The following is a 19,125-nucleotide window of genomic DNA, read 5'->3' as shown; positions in this document are numbered from 1 at the left end:
TAGATGGCGCTATTAAATACGAAAGCCGATAGTATTAAGTGCCGGGAATCCGTTCTGTGTTCGTAGTCGTTTTCCTCTACAAAGCGGGAAAACGCTGGGATCGGCTACGAGCGTAGCGCTACGAAAACGTTAGCAGTAAATGTGTTAACCCTTTACCAGGCCGCGAAGAACAAGCGTGTTTTATAATAGTTATTTGTTATACAAGGGCACACAAGGGAGCAGTTGTACCTATTTTACCCGCGAGTGTGGAATTGAAACACAAGTAAGCGAAAGGATTCTATAGTTGAAGTTGGTTCTAAAATAGAATCCTGAGCGTAGCGAGTGTTTCAACACACAAGAAGTAAAATATATTTGCACCCGTATGTAAGACAAAACTTTTCACCTCACTATATAGCGAGGAAAGTGCAACATGCAAAATAAACAGCTCATAAAAAATAAGTCTATTTGTACACATTATAATGTAATAAAAATGTGTGTAATAAAAATCTTATAAGTGTGGATTTTCCTGAATCTCTCCGGCAGTGCTCTCGTGGAATGTGTAGTGATGTTGAACATAGGAAAGTTTTAGATCAGTTGTACAACACCATTATACAAGTACTGAGTGGAGCGGCTGTGGAGTGTTCCGGTAACAGGACGCGCAAAGGTAAGCGACGGGTTGTGGGTTGGAATAAACATGTGAAGGGTCTGCATGGGGAGGCTCGTCAGTATTTCCACGCCTGGGTTTCGGCTGGTAAACCTTCTCAAGGCCCCATCACTCAGAGAAAAATCCGGAGACAAGGCTGCAGTTTTACGTTGCGAACGAATTATTGATAAAAACACAAAACTACTTTGGGACATTGACAACCTAGCCTTTGCTAGCGCAGCAACTTTTTTTTTGCGAAACGCAATTATTGCGAAACTAACAATAAAAATGTTGTTAAACTATCAATTTTTCGATGCCTTGTCATAATAGCATAGTTAAAAATGCGAATTTAACATAGTTTGGCTTTGCTCATTGCACAACGTGTGATTTGTGAGTTGTGGTTTTAGCAACTTTGAGGACCTTTGTCAAAATAACAAAAGATAACTCTGCGAAATCTTCACAGTTAAAGTTTGTGCGGTTCGCAATGTTCGCCGACACATTGTTTTTTACTTTGTGACAATATCAACTTCAAGAGCCTTTGTCAAAATAACAAAACAGAACTCTGCGGAATCTACACGGCTAAAGTTTGGGGGTTGACAGTGTTCACAACCACATTGATTTAAACCTTGTAATGTTAGCAACTTTGAGAACCTTTGTCAAAATAACAAAGAATAACTCTGCGAAATCTTCACAGTAAAGTTTTGTGAGGTTCGCAATGTTGGCCGCCAGATTGTTTTTTACTTTGTGACATTAGCAACTTCAAGAGCCTTTGTCAAAATAACAAAATAGAACTCTGCTGAATCTACACGGCTAAAGTTTGGGGGTTGACAGTGTTCACAACCACATTGATTTAAACCTTGTAATGTTAGCAACTTTGAGAACCTTTGTCAAAATAACAAAGAATAACTCTGCGAAATCTTCACAGTAAAGTTTTGTGAGGTTCGCAATGTTGGCCGCCACATTGTTTTTTACTTTGTGACATTACCAATTTCAAGAGCCTTTGTCAATATAACAAAATAGAACTCTGCGGAATCTACACGGCTAAAGTTTGGGGGTTGACAGTGTTCACAACCACATGGATTTAAACCTTGTAATGTTAGCAACTTTGAGGACCCTTGTCAAAATAACAAAGAATAACTCTGTGAAATCTTCACAGTTAAGTTTTGTGCGGTTCGCAATGTTGGCCGCGACATTGTTTTTTACTTTGTGACATTAGCAACTTCAAGAGCCTTTGCCAAAATAACAAAATAGAACTCTGCTGAATCTACACGGCTAAAGTTTGGGGGATGACAGTGTTCACAACCACATTGATTTAAACCTTGTAATGTTAGCAACTTTGAGGACCTTTGTCAAAATAACAAAGAATAACTCTGCGAAATTTTCACAGTTAAGTTTTGTGCGGTTCGCAATGTTGGCCGCCACATTGTTTTTTACTTTGTGACATTACCAATTTTAAGCGCCTTTGTCAAAATAACAAAATAGAACTCTGCGGAATCTACACAAATAAAGTTTGAGGGTTGACAGTGTTCACAACCACATTGATTTAAACCTTGTAATGTTAGCAACTTTGAGGACCTTTGTCAAAATAACAAAGAATAACTCTGCGAAATCTTCACAGTTAAGTTTTGTGCGGTTCGCAATGTTGGCCGCCACATTGTTTTTTACTTTGTGATATTAGCAACTTCAAGAGCTTTTGTCAAAATAACAAAATAGAACTCTGCGGAATCTACACGGCTAAAGTCTGGAGGTTGACAGTGTTCACAACCACATTGATTTAAACCTTGTAATGTTAGCAACTTTGAGGACCTTTGTCAAAATAACAAAGAATAACTCTGCGAAATCTTCACAGTTAAGTTTTGTGCGGTTCGCAATGTTGGCCGCCACATTGTTTTTTACTTTGTGATATTAGCAACTTCAAGAGCTTTTGTCAAAATAACAAAATATAACTCTGTGGAATCTACACGGCTAAAGATACAGCTAAGATTTACAATGTTTGCAGGTGTTACAAGGGTAAATAATCCAATAATAGGTTTTTGTTTTAACCTTTTCACCGCCAAAGACGGAAAATCACGTCAGCGGAAAGTCGTACCACTGACGCCACGACATTTGCTCCTATTAGAAAACCATACATTTGGTTTATTGCTTGGCGTCTGGTCTGAGTCACGTCGAATTACTTCGCTGCTTGGCGTTGAAACGGTTAAGACATATTAAATATACTAGCTGTTGCCCGCGACTTCGTACGCGTGGATTTGTATGTTGGTGGTTATATATTTTAAATGAGCATAGAACATTATGCAGCAAAAGATATCAGTAGGGACGGTAAATCATTTGTTAATAATTATACAGCGCATGAAATTTGTCTTTCACAAAGTACAAAGTTTCAAGCCCCTAGCTGAAAAAAATTGTTCTCGATATAAACCCTCTCAACACTCAGATTTTCAAGTCCACTATTTAAAAAAAACACTATTTTAAAAACGCTTAAATTACTTTTCTTGTATTCTAATAATATGCCTTTATACAAAGACTCTTAGTCCTGTACTCAAAAAAAGGTTTGATCTCCATACAAACTATCAAATAGGGCTTACAAGTTACAAGGGAAGCTTACAAGTTTCCACACACTTTTTTTTCGTGGTTGGGTAGATAATGTGTTTGTGTTCCAAAAATTGGTAATTTCTAAAAAAAGGCTTCGATTTTGGGACATGGTGTTGTATAACTTTTTAATGTGGAATTTAACAAGCTTTCGTTTCGCCATACACAGTATTCACATTAAACCCAGATATTCCGAGAAAAAAAGAAAAACCAAAAAAGACTTTTCAAGATGGCGTTTGATCCCCGTGGACCCGAAGCTCCAATTTTATGACACGCAAACAGGGATCCCTGAAATTGTAGGTGTCAAATTTCATTACTGTCACTATTGTTTAAACCCCATTTAAGACCTAAAATCTGTTTTTGTAGTCACATTTTTAAGTTTTACACATTTTTCCTCCACTTATTTTAGTAAATTTGTATTGCATAGCACTCGTGTACTAATTATGGATCTACTGATGTCTATTTGATTGAAATCCACTCAATAGTTTAGGCGCTAGAAGTAAAAACATGATTTACTATTCGGCGGCTATTCAAGGCGGCTGTATTAATTTTTCTTTAATAAAACAGGTGTAAACAGGTTGTGAAGGGCAAGAGGAATCTACCGATATGTCATTTTTTTAAATCCGTCCAGTATCCTGATCTACAGGGTGCACTGATTTTCAGTATTTAAACCCATAAACCCTATACTTTCTGTTTAAGTCGCAGTCGAGTAAAATGTTGATATTGGAGTAGAACGTGTACAAATGTATAAACAAAAGTGGAATTCATATTCCTCCAAGTTTCATATTAAGAGAATATCCCCTGAAAGGGTATAAGCGCTAAATCTGGATTCAACTATTATTTTCTATAACAAGATGTATTTTTTCCGCAAAGTTATGTGAGACTTTTTTGTGTAGAATTTAATAAGCTTTAATGTTGCTTTACACCATATTTTCATAGAGAACGTATATTTAGAGTAAAACGCAAATTTCTCTAGGATGGTACACATTTTCCAAGATGGCTGCGATTCCTCGAGGTCCCCAAATGTCAAATAGTGTGGACATCAAAAAGAGACCTTTAATTAACATACACACTAAATTTCATATCTTTGGAAGAATTTCAAGGTGAGACTTAATACGATTGTGCTAACATATATAGTCTGAAAAACTTAATTTTTTAATTTTCTCATTTACTCCCCCAAAAGTGGCCCCATGTTTAAAAATCATTTGTTTACGTTACATGTCCGTCTTTGGGTCACAAACTCACATATGTGTACCAAATTTTAACTTAATTGGTCTAGTAGTTTCAGACGGAAATTGTGACAGACGGACAAACAGACGCACGAGTGATCCTATAAGGGTTCAGTTTTTTCCATTTGAGGTACGGAACCTAAAAATGGGTTACTCACGTATTTTAAGTCGAAAAACGCTCGACATGTTTAACTTCGTACCGAGGAGTGTCATCAGGAGCTTGCGTTGACGGTGACGGACCGGCGCAGGGGACCGGACAACCCTTTCCGCGATAAAACTCTTTCAATGGGCGACACTTAAACACGGCTAACACATTGAAAGACTTTCCCTTTTAAACTGCAAGCCCATTCATACCCTTACCTTTGACTAACCCTTACCGAAAAGCTAACCAAAAATAAGGCTAGCTCTTAATAAGGGTTACCCTTATCTTTAAGCGCTTTTTATAAAGGTTTCCCTTTGCGTGAAAGAGACAGGATTAGTATATATCTATGGTAGTGTATGAAAAGAAAAGAAAATACGCGCCTAGTCAAAGAACGCCGCCGTCGCCGCCAACGATCGCTCGGATTCGAAGTAATGTGTGCTTTATGAACAAGGTAGACGACTTAAATTAGCACGCTTATATGCTAAAAGGGAAGCCCTTTATAAGGCTAACCCTTATAAGCAATATGCAAGGTGTTGGTGAGCGGATGATAAGGGTTTTGTAAGGGTATTTGGGCTACCGATTACTCAAGTGTGGTAGCTTTATATAAGGGTTTTTAAAAGCAAAACAAAGGGTTTCGTCTGGCAAAGGGTATGGTGAGTTAAGCCCGATGACTTGACGCGGGCACGTAGTAACTATTTATTAATCTGTGCGCGGGCGCCGGTGGTAGCAGAGGGGGGCGAGAAACTACTCTCGTTTACAACATTATTGTCAAATGATGGGTTGCACACAACACTCACTACGTTACTTATTGCTAATGGGTCGTCCACACTGTACATCACTGACCTAGTGTCCAAAACAGTTTTCCAGCTCGGAGGCACTGACCAACCACAATCACGGTTAAAATTCGGATGACGACTAATTTCAATGGCCTCCCGTACTTTTCGCTGAATCACAAACTTTTCTTTCGCCAGCACGGTTCTTTCGGTATAAACTAAGGTAGTTTTTCGACACGCACGACAGCACGACAATACTGCCGACTGCATTACTGCCGCATATATCAAAAACGATGTGTCAGCACTGAATTTTAATATTTGCGGCAGTAATGCAGACGGCAGCAATGTCGCGCTGTTATACTGCTGCAGTAATGCTGCCGACTACATTACTGCCAAAAATGTCAAAGTTGATATAGGTACTTTTGCTATAAAATTACCTTTTTGACATTTCCTGCAGTAATTGTCAACTGCAGCAATAGTATAGTAATCTAGAGCCCGCGCAGCATGGTTTCCCCTATCACTAAGTCCGTCACTTTCGCACTCACATACTTGTTAGAACGTGACAGGCATGGTGATAAGCGTACCGTGCTACGACTCCACTCTCCAGGTTTGCAGTTTTTTATAAGGAACAACGTACTTAATTATTATTATTTGTACTTAGTACCTACTTACTAATGCCTTTACCCTAAAAACGGAATTCTAAGAAAGGTATTTGATTGCTCAAGTCGCAATGTTAGAATTGCGGAATTTACAAGGGAAAAATTTCTCAAGTTGATAATTTCACAACTTTTACATTGCGAAATAATATAAGCATTGCTAGAAACACAATGTGAACTTTGTTAAAATAGTGATGTTGACTAGTCCTTTGCAAAATTGACAAAAGAATCGTTCATTTCGCTGGCAACATTCGTACGGTTAGGATGCGTGACAAATCGCTAACAACGGAACGTATTTATATAGTGATTATTATTGTCTTTTCAAACAACGAACCTTCACGTTGTTAAAAATATAAGGAAATTGTTTCTTTAAAGTTAAAGACAGTTATAGGTAAATAGTAAATATAAAGGATGGACGACTTAAGTGTGTTTCTGTTCAACTGTGATTTGATACACCTTTTTGGATCGCTAAACGGTAAGTTATAATTTGTATTTACATAGTTCTAACTAGTTACTATTGTAGTTAATGTAATGTGACTTTGTCGTTGCTAATCGATATTTGTTTCATCCTAATAAACTATTCGAAGTCGAAGATTTCTTAAATCGAATTTAAAACAATTATTTTTAGGTTATTTTTGAATTGCAATGTTGGACCATTTTTTTTTACACGACTGCCCAAATAAAGGAATGTATTGTTGTAGACATTATATCTCCATCGAAATGGCCATTTACTTCTTATTTTTCTTGAAATCATTGAAAATACACGTTGCAATGAAATTATGGCACTTTGAAGCCCCATGGACAAATATATCTCCAAAAATATTGCCGGCATTGTTACCGCCATGACAGTGCAGTGTAGTGGGTTAAATTTATGCAGTACTTATTATTTATCTCTATGCTTATAGATCAAGGCGCGGATCTCGATTTTTTATTGAACGCAAACGACCATGAGTTGTCGTTATTGGCCCCGGCAGCAGTTCAAAAAGGGAAACTGCGTATGGCGTTAGACCGTGAGAGAGAACGCGTGAGCAGTTTCATTTTTTCGTATACCTACTTGATTCAAAATTTAGATGTTTTCATTACTTTGAATCAATTTTTAACCGACTTCAAAAAAGGAGGAGGTTATCAATTCGACCGTATTTTTTTTTTGTATGTATGTTACGTCATAACTCCGTCATTGGTGAACCGATTTGGAAAATTGTTTTTTTGTTTGAATGTGTATAGTCCCAAGTTGGTCCCGTTTTTGTCAAAACCCAGTTTTGATGATGGGATCCATGAGGAATCCAGGGAAAAATTCTTGAATCTTATAGGCATACATATAGCGATTTTTGTATTTTCATTAATGAATCTAGTATTCACGTTCAGAAAAACTGACATTTAATGAAGTGGAACTGCTGATGATGATCAAAACGAAACTCTTTAACGATGCATAGTTCACTTTGACGATTTGTCCTCTTCGTTATGTTTACTAAGCCAGTAAGATTTATAAAGAATTTTTTTATCAAGGTTAAGTCTGATGATGGATTCTTAGGGATTGAGGGAACTCCTCAAATCTTATAAGCATACATACAGCGACTTTTGTATTTTCATCAATAAACTAAGCATTAACAATTAAATAGTGCCATTTGATAAATAAATAAAAATAAATAAAATAATGTGAATGGGCATTATGGTTAAATTAATCACTCCTAATTTTATTTTATAGAGAGGAGTTACAAAAGATCCGAGGGATGTAGATGTACAGCAAGTTATAGCTCCAATTAAAAAGCAAGACTCCTTTGTGATTCCATCAAGTAGCCAAAAATCTAGTACATCCTCTGTTGTTACAACATCAACTGAATTATTGGTAATTATAATAATATTTATCTTTACTCTGTATTTAAGGTGGATCATGTTTTTGTTATGCAGAGGGAGTCAACTGTCTGTTCAATCCCCGGTCAGGGCAAATATTTGTGTGATAATCACGAGTATTTGTTCCTGAGTCTTAGGTGTTTTCTATGTATTTAACTATATAAGTATTTATATCGTCACTAGTACCCATATTACAAGTAGGCCAGGAAATAAATACATTTCACAGAATAATTATATTAAGGTACATTATTATTTTGGGTCAAATTATTTCAATTTAATACGAATTACTCCGACTAATTTATAATACATTTAATTATAATCATATATTTTTAGGGTTCCGTACCCAAAGGGTAAAAACGGGACCCTATTACTAAGACTCCGCTGTCCGTCTGTCTGTCTGTCACCAGGCTGTATCTCATGAACCGTGATAGCTAGACAGTTGACATTTTCACAGATGATGTATTTCTGTTGCCGCTATAACAACAAATACTAAAAAGTACGGAACCCTCGGTGCTCGAGTCCGACTCGCAATTGGCCGGTTTTTTACTATCCAAAAGATTAAAAGTGTAAGCTATTTCTATCATATGTAGTCAATATGAATGTTTTGTTTTTAAGTCTAAAATAAATAAATAACGTTTAGTTTGGGACTAGGTTGATTTTCTGAATAAGATTGTCTCCAAATATTTATTTTATGTATTTATTTTATGTAAATATTATGATTGTGCCCAAATAGTAAATACCCACATGACGTGACTTCTAGTTCTTTAGTAACTTAGTGCTTACTTGATTTTCAGGAATGGGACATCAATTGTGACGATTTATACGCCCTATAATCCCCGCACAGACGTACCTTGCCATCTTGCTTAAGTACTGGAACTATAGGTGTGAATAATGTGAATTCGGAATGTGACGTCGCCTCCAAAACGCCTTCGGCTTCTAGCCTATCCAACTCTTCGTAAATTCGGCCTTTTATTGCGAACGGCACCGGTCTGCTCTTAAAAAATACTGGCTTTGCTCCTTCTTTTGGCCTAATACACACTACAGGCCCCGTATATTTCCCTAATCCTTCCTGAAAAACTCCTACATAGCGTTTCTGTATTCCATTTAGTGTTGTGGCCACTTTATCGCTGTCAACCTTTAAACTATTTACTCCTTGGACATGTATCCCTAAATCCCGGAACCAATTCCGACCGATCAAGCTTGGCCCGTTGCCCTTAGCCACAACTAAGGATAAGTTTTTCTTTATCTTCTTATTCTGAACCAAAACTGTCACTTTACCCATTATACATAGTCTGTTCTGTGTCCATGTCTTTAAAGAAACCCCAATATCATCAAATACTGGGAGCGAGCCCTGCCAAACTATCCTAGCGGTCTGCTCACTTATGAGACTGAAAGCGCACCCGGAGTCTACTTCCATATCTATTCTAACTCCATTCAGCATTATTTCCATCATATATGCTGGTACTGCACTATCTTGTCTCATATTATTAACTGCAATTTCTTCATATAATCCATTAAAATCAGATTTTGGTGTATTATTTCCTTTTAACTTCAAACCACAAACCGCCTCGATATGGCCCGTCTTGCCACAGCCATGACATTTGGTCCATCTAAACCTGCAGGGGCCTCTATGGGGTCTACCACAACGCACACATGACATCCTTTCTGTCTGCCTTTCATTCCTTTTGTTAGTCAATTTATTTACTTCCATTGGTACTTCTAAATCACCAGAAACTTGACCAGAAGAAGCCGGAACAATAATACTTGAATCAATCCCTGCCGCCTCATGAGATAAAGCAATCTGACAAGCTTGATCAAATGTTAATGTACTCTGTTGTAACAACTTCTTCTGTACTTCTTTGTCCCTTATACCACACACTAAACGATCCCGCAGCGTTCGATCCAAATCTGTAAAGTTACAGTCGATGCTCAATTTCCTCAATTGTGCTATGAAATCCCTAATCTTTTCCCCCTCCTCTTGATACTTAGTATGAAATTTATAAGACTGGATAATTTCATTTGGCTTCGGGTGGAAATGATTGTTCAACTTACCCAGAATTGTTGTAAAAGTAACCTCACTTATTTGAGTTGGTGCTATCAGTGATATAATCAGATCATACAAGTCGGAACCACACACAGCTAATAAATTAGCTTTCTTTTTACTATCATCTTCAATATCACCTGCCTGCAGACAAAAAGTAAACCGCTCTATGTAATTTTTCCAGCAGCCAAGCGCCACATCAAACTCCCCAAACTTGATGCCCATTTTGCACAGTGATACCTACTTTTATGCGTTTTTCACTCAAATCACACACTTTACACTGTAATTGCACACTATTGTCCTAGTTTTTCTCGTCGCCACTAATATAACTCACAGTTTAGGGGTCCAGACACTGGCATGGGTCAGGTTCGCGTTGACAGACTGACTTTTCACAACTACCCCACTTTGTACCCAAATGTCAAAACCTACCCCCATTGTCTATACATAACACAGTTTATAGATGCAAGCAAACTCATAGGGGCTATAACTGGCGGAAATCTTAAACAAATTTTAGAGACATCCAGTATTGGGAAACCTCTAATCAATAAAAAAGTATTATCGTCTAGTGACCGAAAGATACTGACGGCCCTTATTGTTGAGGCTGAGGTGCGGAAATTGAAAGAAAACACTGACCCAATACGAAAAGAAACCTGGGATACGTGGACATCAGAAATTATAAAGCTTTTCCCAGGTGAAACAAAGGGGGTATATTATAATCCTTTTCGTCTTGTTGATGGAAAAGCTATCCAGGCCAGTGGCCTGATAGTGAACCGATTAATAACCGTACGCAGAAAATTAAATGCAGAAATCCGCAGCCGCAGCAGAAGTTGTAACAGCAGTAATAGCGACAAGAGCAGCGACAGCAGCGGAGACCAAAACAAGAGAAAAAAATCTGCTGTCAAATCTTCTAATGCACGGGTTAGACCTTTTCCTGACACCTTTCAAACAATAAGTACCAATCAAGACTCTGAAAAAGATACCGTGCAGTGGTTGAAGCACTCTTCTTCACCGAGAGAATTGGTAGAAACAAAATGGAACAGTTGTCTACATGAACGCATGGCTGCACTGCAAGAAGGCGACCATGTTAGTTATTTGAGCATCTTCCCAGCACTGCAATGTCCTTGGGGCTATGAATTGGTGAGTCAATAATAATACTAATCAATCAAGTGTCATCATGCCAGACTTCATGACATCACCAGGCAGAAGTCATCAATTTGTGTTAAGTTATTTTTATACCCAACTGCCGAAAGGAGGTTAAGTTTTTCAAGCGTATGTATGTATGTATCTTTAATTATTTGGCACGCTCTACTGCCTAAACCATTTAGCGGAGTTTAACATATGAGGTGTCATTACATTTGTCTCAGTTTTGCGAGTAAATCCATACTAATATTATAAATGCGAAAGTGTGTCTATTTGTGGCGGGTGGAGTCGCGGGCTAGTAGATTATAGGTATATTATTATTATGCAGTCGGGTTATTGATTTTCATTTTAAATACTCATATATACACTAGCAACATTTCTCGTTGTATGATTATGAATGATGATTGATGACTAGCAACATTTTTGATTTTGTGAAAGAGCTTTTAAGCTCTACTTGAATAACAAATGTTTGATTTCTGTTTATTTTCAGCTGGCCAGTGACTTTGACAAAATATACCCTGAAATAGAAGGAAAGTTCGACGAAAATTTCCCGGTAGTGAAAGGTCGCCTGCTATCATTACTAGATGAGAAGGCTCAACAGCTAACACGACCTGACACTTCTATTCAAACTGTTTTGGATCTTGCAACTTGTAAGTTATATTATCGTTTTTTTGTCAAATAGTGTCTTTATTGCCTCTATATGTAAATACAGTATGTACAGTGAGCTTCGAAATTGCATACACTGTACATACTAGGGTGGCTCTAAAAAACCTTTTGTTTTATTTTGTTACACTCATTATGCTGAAAAAATATTCCCAATTTTGTAACTTTAACTACAAGAGGATGCGTATTTATTATTTAGATTTTTATTTATGTATCTGTTTACACACCATTTGAACATTTGATTTATAAGTTTTGAAGTAAAAAAAAACAATTTCATTTCTATTTTTTGTAATTTTTCAAAAGGTAGATTTTTTAAATTCACCTAAAAATTCATAAAAATTTGAAATAAAAATGGTTTTTTACTTAATAACTTATAAATCACATTTTCAAATGATGTGAATAAAAATTGTAGTTGAGATAAAGTTGAACCACCCTGGTACATACGTTTTATTTGTTCAGCCATATAGATTATATAGAAGTAAGTACCTAAGCATAACGTTCAAGTTCTTGCAAGGGGCTCGAGTTTGTTAATATTCTTACTCCCGGAGTAACACAGAATCACACTTGCGAAGAAAAAACTAAATTTTATGCGAAAAAATTCTTAAATACGGTGACATTTCAAACATTCGTCCGCCATTTGTGATTTTTTGACAAGTTAGGCATCTAAGGCACATACCCATCCGGCATTCAGCCACGATTGAAAATTGTGTAAGAATATTATTTTGAACAGCTATTAAATTAATTAACCGAAATATCTAATTATAAACGTCAGTATTTTAAAAGTAAAACTCATGTATACCTACTTGGTTCATATTAAGTAGTAATAGTAGTAGTTATGACATAATAAAAAAAAAGCTGTAACTCCCTAGAGAGTTACACCTTTTTTTCACAATCCATAACTCCTGCGGGAACAATATAGGCCTTTGTCCTTTAGTACACCTGCATGATATTAGATCTTTTTCGAGCAAGTGTGATGAAAATAACATATTATATACAGGGTAGATTTTTTTAACGACACCTGTAGGCCGAGCACATGATTGACGCGACAGTATCTCGCCGCGAGATAGACTACCCGTCTTTTACTAACTGTATGAATTTAAAGGGGACGGGTAGTCTATGTCACGGCGAGATACTCTCGCGCCAATCATGTGCTAGCCCGGCTGGAAGTGAAGTAGGTACTATAGATAGAGGAGATGACGAATTTTACTCAATAGAAACTTTACCTTAAGTAATCGTTAACCATACTAAGTATTAATTATTTTTGCAGCGGGGGAGGAACAAGCGAATGTTGCGACTTTTCTGGCAGTTCCCCTGTTGCTGAAACAAATGCACACTGTTCCCGTGAAAGGAGTCAGAAAACCCTGGAACCCGTCTAGATTAGAAGTAAGCAACGCGTTTTTAAGCTTGGTGCCATCTACATCGGACCTTCAAAGCCACTTCAGTGAACGGAAGGCCACATTGCAGGAAAAAAAATTGCCTGTTCTTCCATATTTGGTTGCTGTTGGGGCTTGCTGGCAGGATGTTACGCAGTATGATTTAATAATCTCTGAAGACATCAGGTACACGTTTCCCAGCATTTGTAAAGCTGTTTCAAATACTTTTAAGATTCTATGGGCATTAGACTTACCATATTCAAAAGATTGTGCCCCAGTCTGGATGTTTATCCAAAGAAGTATATATGTAATGAAGAGCAAGTTTGACACTGAAGGCACTCCTATGCTAGATTTGCTTGCTTCTGTTTCTAACAGGCACGATGGTGCTGTGTGCAATATGTAAAAGGTCTTTTGTCCAAATGAAGCAATTTAAAACCCATTTTACATTTTATCATCCAGGTAAATGTTATATTTGTCCAAACATGGATTGTGGGAGAACTTATCAACTCTACAATTCATTTAGGCGTCATTATTTGAAAGAACATTCAGATTCTTCTATGTTACAACAGGCTTCAAGTGTACAGGATTTTGCTATTGGACAAGAGACCTCTCCCGTGAATAATGATCCATTACATAATGTGTGTAGCGCAACCGAGTTTCAAATTAAAGAAAATAATAGTACTATACAGAGTGATAGCAAACACAACACACCGCCGCTAAGCGACAGTTTAGGTCAACTTTTCTCATCCCTGTATAGTAATCCCCATTTGCCGAACAATGTGCTAGATACAGTTTATAGCGGTATTCACAACATGTTCACTATGTCAATCGGACCTCTGTTACCAGTAACTTCTAGCTCTGCCGTAGCAAAACTGACAACCGATCTAGAGATGTTTAGTTCAACTTATAAACGACATCAGTTCTTTGAAAGTAAGGGTACTTTAGTTAATCCTGAGCCTTATACTGTAGGGCGACGATTTGATTACGTAAAAAAAAAAGGTAAAACTTATTACCAAGCAGTAGAGTGCATAGCCCATAAAATACCTATTAGAGATGTGTTGCACAAATTTTTTTCGTTGCCTAACATACTTCATGAGACCATCGATGCTATGAAAAAACTGATGGCTCATGACACGTCAAACAGTATAGAGCATTATATGCATGGTTCATTTTGGAGACAGAAAAATCATGGAGATAAGATAGTCATGCCCATATTTTTGCAAATTGACGATTTCGAGACTTTGAACCCTTTGGGTAGTCATAGTGGTGTGCACAAACTAGGAGCCGCATACATTTCTCTTCCTTGCCTGCCGTACTATTGTGCCTCTCTGTTAGGTAACATATTTTTAGTCTTACTCTATCATTCCACTGACAGAGTGGAATTTGGGAATCGTATAATATTTCAGCCCCTGATTGACCAGTTTAATGATTTATTTAAGCATGGAATAGTTTTTGATTTGCCAGATTTCAAGGGCACAATTTACTTTGAGTTGTCATTAATTTTAGGAGATAATTTAGGCTTGCATAGTGTTTTAGGATTTGTTGAGAGTTTTTCAAGCAATTTTCCTTGCAGAACATGCAAAGTAGAGAAAAAAGTCATGGCTAATCAGGTTTATGAAGATGAATCTCTCTTAAGGACCGAGTCAAATTACCAGGATGATTTAAAAACGAATAATTCATCTCTGACAGGCGTCAAAGAAAAATGTATATGGCTCGACATAGAAAATTTTAATTTATTTTCGCAAATGGGTTTTGATGTAATGCATGACATGCACGAAGGCTGTGCCAAATACGTCATGTGCTCTTTACTTGTGGTTTTTGTAGACAAAATGAAATATCTTACAATTGATATTGTTAATAACAAAATTTCCTCATTTCAATACGGTCCCGATAAAAAAGATAAGCCCGTCACGCTGGCCATGTCCAATTTACGAAAAGGCAATATACGTTTAAATGCTGCCGAAATGAGCACATTTTGCAAGTATTTTGGTGTAATGTTTGGTGATTTCATTCCAAGACATAATAAATATTGGCAACTGTATATTCAATTAATGACTGTTTTAGATTTTATTATGTCACCCCGTTTTGTATCTGAGCAAATAGACTATTTTAAGTATATGATCGCTGACTTTTGCGAAATGTACATCACACTGTTTAACCAAAGTCTTAAGCCTAAATTTCACAATTTACTGCACTATCATTCGGCAATGTTACGTTTTGGTCCCTTGAGATTTCTGTCTTCAATGCGCTACGAAGCTAAACATCGCTTCAACAAGTTAGCTGCAAAATCAACAAATAACCGAATTAACATGACACTGACAGTAGCTCGAAAGCATCAGTTGATGTTAAATGACATATTCTTGAAAGAAACTATTCGTTCGCCTCTTTCGTTTGGGGGCCAAGCAGAAGTACCAGTTAGTGAATGTAAACAGATTTTAGATCAAATGCAATGGTCAGATATTACAAAATTATATAAAGTGAGTTGGGCGGCAAAGTGTTCCGAGCGCTACCAAGTAAATTCTGTAATAGTTACTGCTATTAATGAAGAAAACATTTATTTTTCCAAAATTGATGACATATATGTTGATGGAGTGTCTAAGATTAGTTTCAAGGCTAAGCCTTTACAAACAATTGGTTTTGATAATCATTACCATGCTTATAATGTACTGGACTCATTACAATCATCACACATATACATTGATCAAGACACCATGCAGTATCCGTTTTTGTGCAACTGTGTAGTCATTGGGCATAACATTAATCTTCCTGAGTATCATATCGTACTCAGTAAACCGATTTAATTAACCCAACTAGAGTAAGATTTAATAATTTGTAGTAATAGTAAGTATGATTACAATTACTTATGCAGGTATAATGCATACCCTAACTCAGTTTAGTAAATTAAGTTCAAAAGGGCCGTGGAACATTACAGTGTTAACAATTCCTATTTTAAACATATTTTTGTTCGTATTTTATTTTACAGGAAGTAATCAAATGTTATATTACGGTAAATATGTAATGATTATTGATGGGAATAGCCCTCATTATGAAAACAGTTTTGTTCATGCAGTGATAATATGCTAATAACCCAAAAAAAAATAAAAAATCTGCGGATATAATTCGTGGTTTGGAAAATCCCCCCCCCTACACCCTCGAGGACTTTTAGTATGTTTATCTGGACACCACAAGGTATAAATAACTATACCAATTTTCAAAACAACACGAATTATTTCTGCTGATTGATATTTTCGGCTTAATTTGACGTGGCTATAAGTTTAGTTTCTATTTAAACGATATGTAACTACAGTTGTGGCCCTAAGCGCCACTTGCACCATCCTACTAACTAATGAGGGGTTAACCGGTTAACCCCTCATTAGTTAGTAGGATGGTGCAAGTGGCGCTAGATTGTTGTGTTAGGAAACACCTTGCATGTAAGTAGTGACCTGATGTATGAATAGCGTTGTCACTATAATATTGACAGTAAGGTACAGAACTGCACGGGGTGGGTCACGTTATACTGTTGTTGGTTATTACCAGTACTTAGGTTAGGTTAGGTTAGGTTAACAGCAGGTAGATATATCGTCGGGTGATAAGCAAAAGTCACTAAGTACCACCACAAGTTCATAGCCATAGTGAACCGTAATATTATGCGAATAAGGTTGATTTTTGTTTAATTATTTTTCAGTAGTTAGTGAGTTTTGCTTGTTACCTGACGGTATGCTAATTATTATTATTTGTTCACATTTAGCGGGTTCGATTCCCGGATCAGCCAGGCGATTTTTCTTAATTATTTGCAATTCGTATTGTTTTGAAATAAAAATGAAAGGAAGCTATTTTTACTTCTACTCGTCAAATATATGGTCATACTTCTAATCCATTCGCATCCATTTAACTTTGAAATAGTAGGTACAGTCAGCTTCAAATAGCCAGCCAAAGTCGCCAAATATGTCGCAACACACCTTTCTTGCCATGGGAATAAGGTTGTGTTTCGATATATTTGGCGAGTTGTCACCAAATATTTGACGAGTGGAAGTAAAAATAGCTTCATTTCTATATTTATTTAAAAACAATACGAACTACATTCAAAGAATTTGAAAAAAGTCGCCTGGCTGATCCGGGAATCGAACCCGCTTTTTTAGTACTTCTAAAGCGGGTTCGATTCCCGGATCCCGCTGACGGTACTTCTGTATAGTGGCTAGAGGGTAAATAGTATTTAAATAGGTATTTTAGTGTTGAATAATAATCACTTTTATATTCGACTCCGTATATTAAAATAACCAGTTAACTGTACAATGGTTCAGGCGGGACTGGCGTCCCGTTGATCCGTTCCTACGGATATGGGTTTTGGCTAATCAGATCAAATCGCGGTGCACGCGCGCTTGAATATGAGCTGACATAGCTTAACTGTTACTATACCGCTAAATGTGAAAAACAAAAAAAACCTTTCAATTTTACTGTACCGATCGAAAGGCTCAATCAAAGGGTTCTTCAAAATAACATAGCATCTTAAATAAATGTATGTAATTAAGCCTTCCGATCGGTACAGTAAATTGCAGGTCTTTCTTTCATTTAGCGGGTTCAATTCCCATTTTCGAAACACCGAGTGTTTGTTTTTGATTTACATATTAGTAAATAGTTGATTTTTCACTGGAAACTTTTAGTTTCCCATTATTATCTACATTATTTGTATTTTAGTGGGCAACATTTTTTTCTATTCTTACGGACCTGCAAACGTTTTTTAATAATAAAAGTTAGTTTTATAAATATTGTTGTATTTTTTCAGGTAGCTATTGTCGTTCGCGACTTTTGGCATTGCTAGTTCTGCAATGTTGAACGTAAACATTGCTATCCCCGCGATATTCCACTGCGGAGCTAGCAACGTCAGCATTGCTATCCCCGCAATATTCCACTGCGGAGCTAGCAACGTCTGAATTGCTATCCCCGCAATATTCCACTGCGGAGCTAGCAACGTCAGCATTGCTATCCCCGCAATATTCCACTGCGGAGCTAGCAACGTCAGCATTGCTATCCCCGCAATATTCCACTGCGGAGCTAGCAACGTTAGCATTGCTATCCCCGCAAAATTCCTCTGCGGAGCTAGCAACGTCAGCATTGCTATCCCCGCAATATTCCTCTGTGGAGCTAGCAATGTCAGCATTGCTATCCCCGCAATATTCCTCTGCGGAGCTAGCAACGTCAGCATTGCTATCCCCGCAATATTCCTCTGCGGAGCTAGCAATGTCAGCATTGCTATCCCCGCAATATTCCTCTGCGGAGCTAGCAATGTCAGCATTGCTATCCCCGCAATATTCCACTGCGGAACTAGCAACGTCAGCATTGCTATCCCCGAAATATTCCTCTGCGGAGCTAGCAACGTCAGCATTGCTATCCCCGCAATATTCCACTGCGGAACTAGCAACGTCAGCATTGCTATCCCCGCAATATTCCACTGCGGAGCTAGCAAAGTCAGTATTGCTATCCCCGCAATATTCCACTGCGGAGCTAGCAACGTCAGCATTGCTATCCCCGCAATATTCCTCTGCGGAGCTATCAACGTCAGCATTGCTATCCCCGCAATATTTCACTGCGGAACTAGCAACGTCAACATTGCTGTCCCCGCAATATTCTACTGCGGAACTAGCAGCGTCAGAATTGCTATCCCCGCAACATTCCACTGCGGAGTTAGCAACGTCAGTATTGCTATCCCCGCAATATTCCACTGCGGAGTTAGCAACGTCAGCATTGCTATCCCCGCAATATTCCACTGCGGAACTAGCAACGTCAACATTGCTGTCCCCGCAATATTCTACTGCGGAACTAGCAGCGTCAGAATTGCTATCCCCGCAATATTCCACTGCGGAGCTAGCAAAGTCAGTATTGCTATCCCCGCAATATTCCACTGCGGAGTTAGCAACGTCAGTATTGCTATCCCCGCAATATTCCATTGCGGAGTTAGCAACGTCAGCATTGCTATCCCCGCAATATTACACTGCGGAGCTAGCAACGTCAGCATTGCTATAACCACAATATTACACTGCGGAGCTAG

General features: G+C 37.6%; 1 protein-coding gene across 1 annotated transcript; it reads left to right on the top strand.

The window, feature by feature from the left end:
* Positions 1 to 9,967: 9,967 nt before the first annotated feature.
* On the top strand, positions 9,968 to 17,171 carry LOC134743755 (uncharacterized). Its single transcript, XM_063677403.1, has 3 exons — positions 9,968 to 11,040; positions 11,534 to 11,693; positions 12,974 to 17,171. The coding sequence occupies exons 1-3, from the start codon at positions 10,261 to 10,263 to the stop codon at positions 13,480 to 13,482; spliced, it is 1,449 nt and encodes a 482-aa protein (XP_063533473.1). The 5' UTR covers positions 9,968 to 10,260; the 3' UTR covers positions 13,483 to 17,171.
* The last annotated feature ends 1,954 nt before the right edge of the window (positions 17,172 to 19,125 follow it).

Source organism: Cydia strobilella, chromosome 1, assembly GCF_947568885.1.
Source record: "Cydia strobilella chromosome 1, ilCydStro3.1, whole genome shotgun sequence".
Taxonomy (NCBI): Eukaryota; Metazoa; Arthropoda; class Insecta; order Lepidoptera; family Tortricidae; genus Cydia; species Cydia strobilella.
This window is presented reverse-complemented; position numbering and strand designations above follow the sequence as displayed.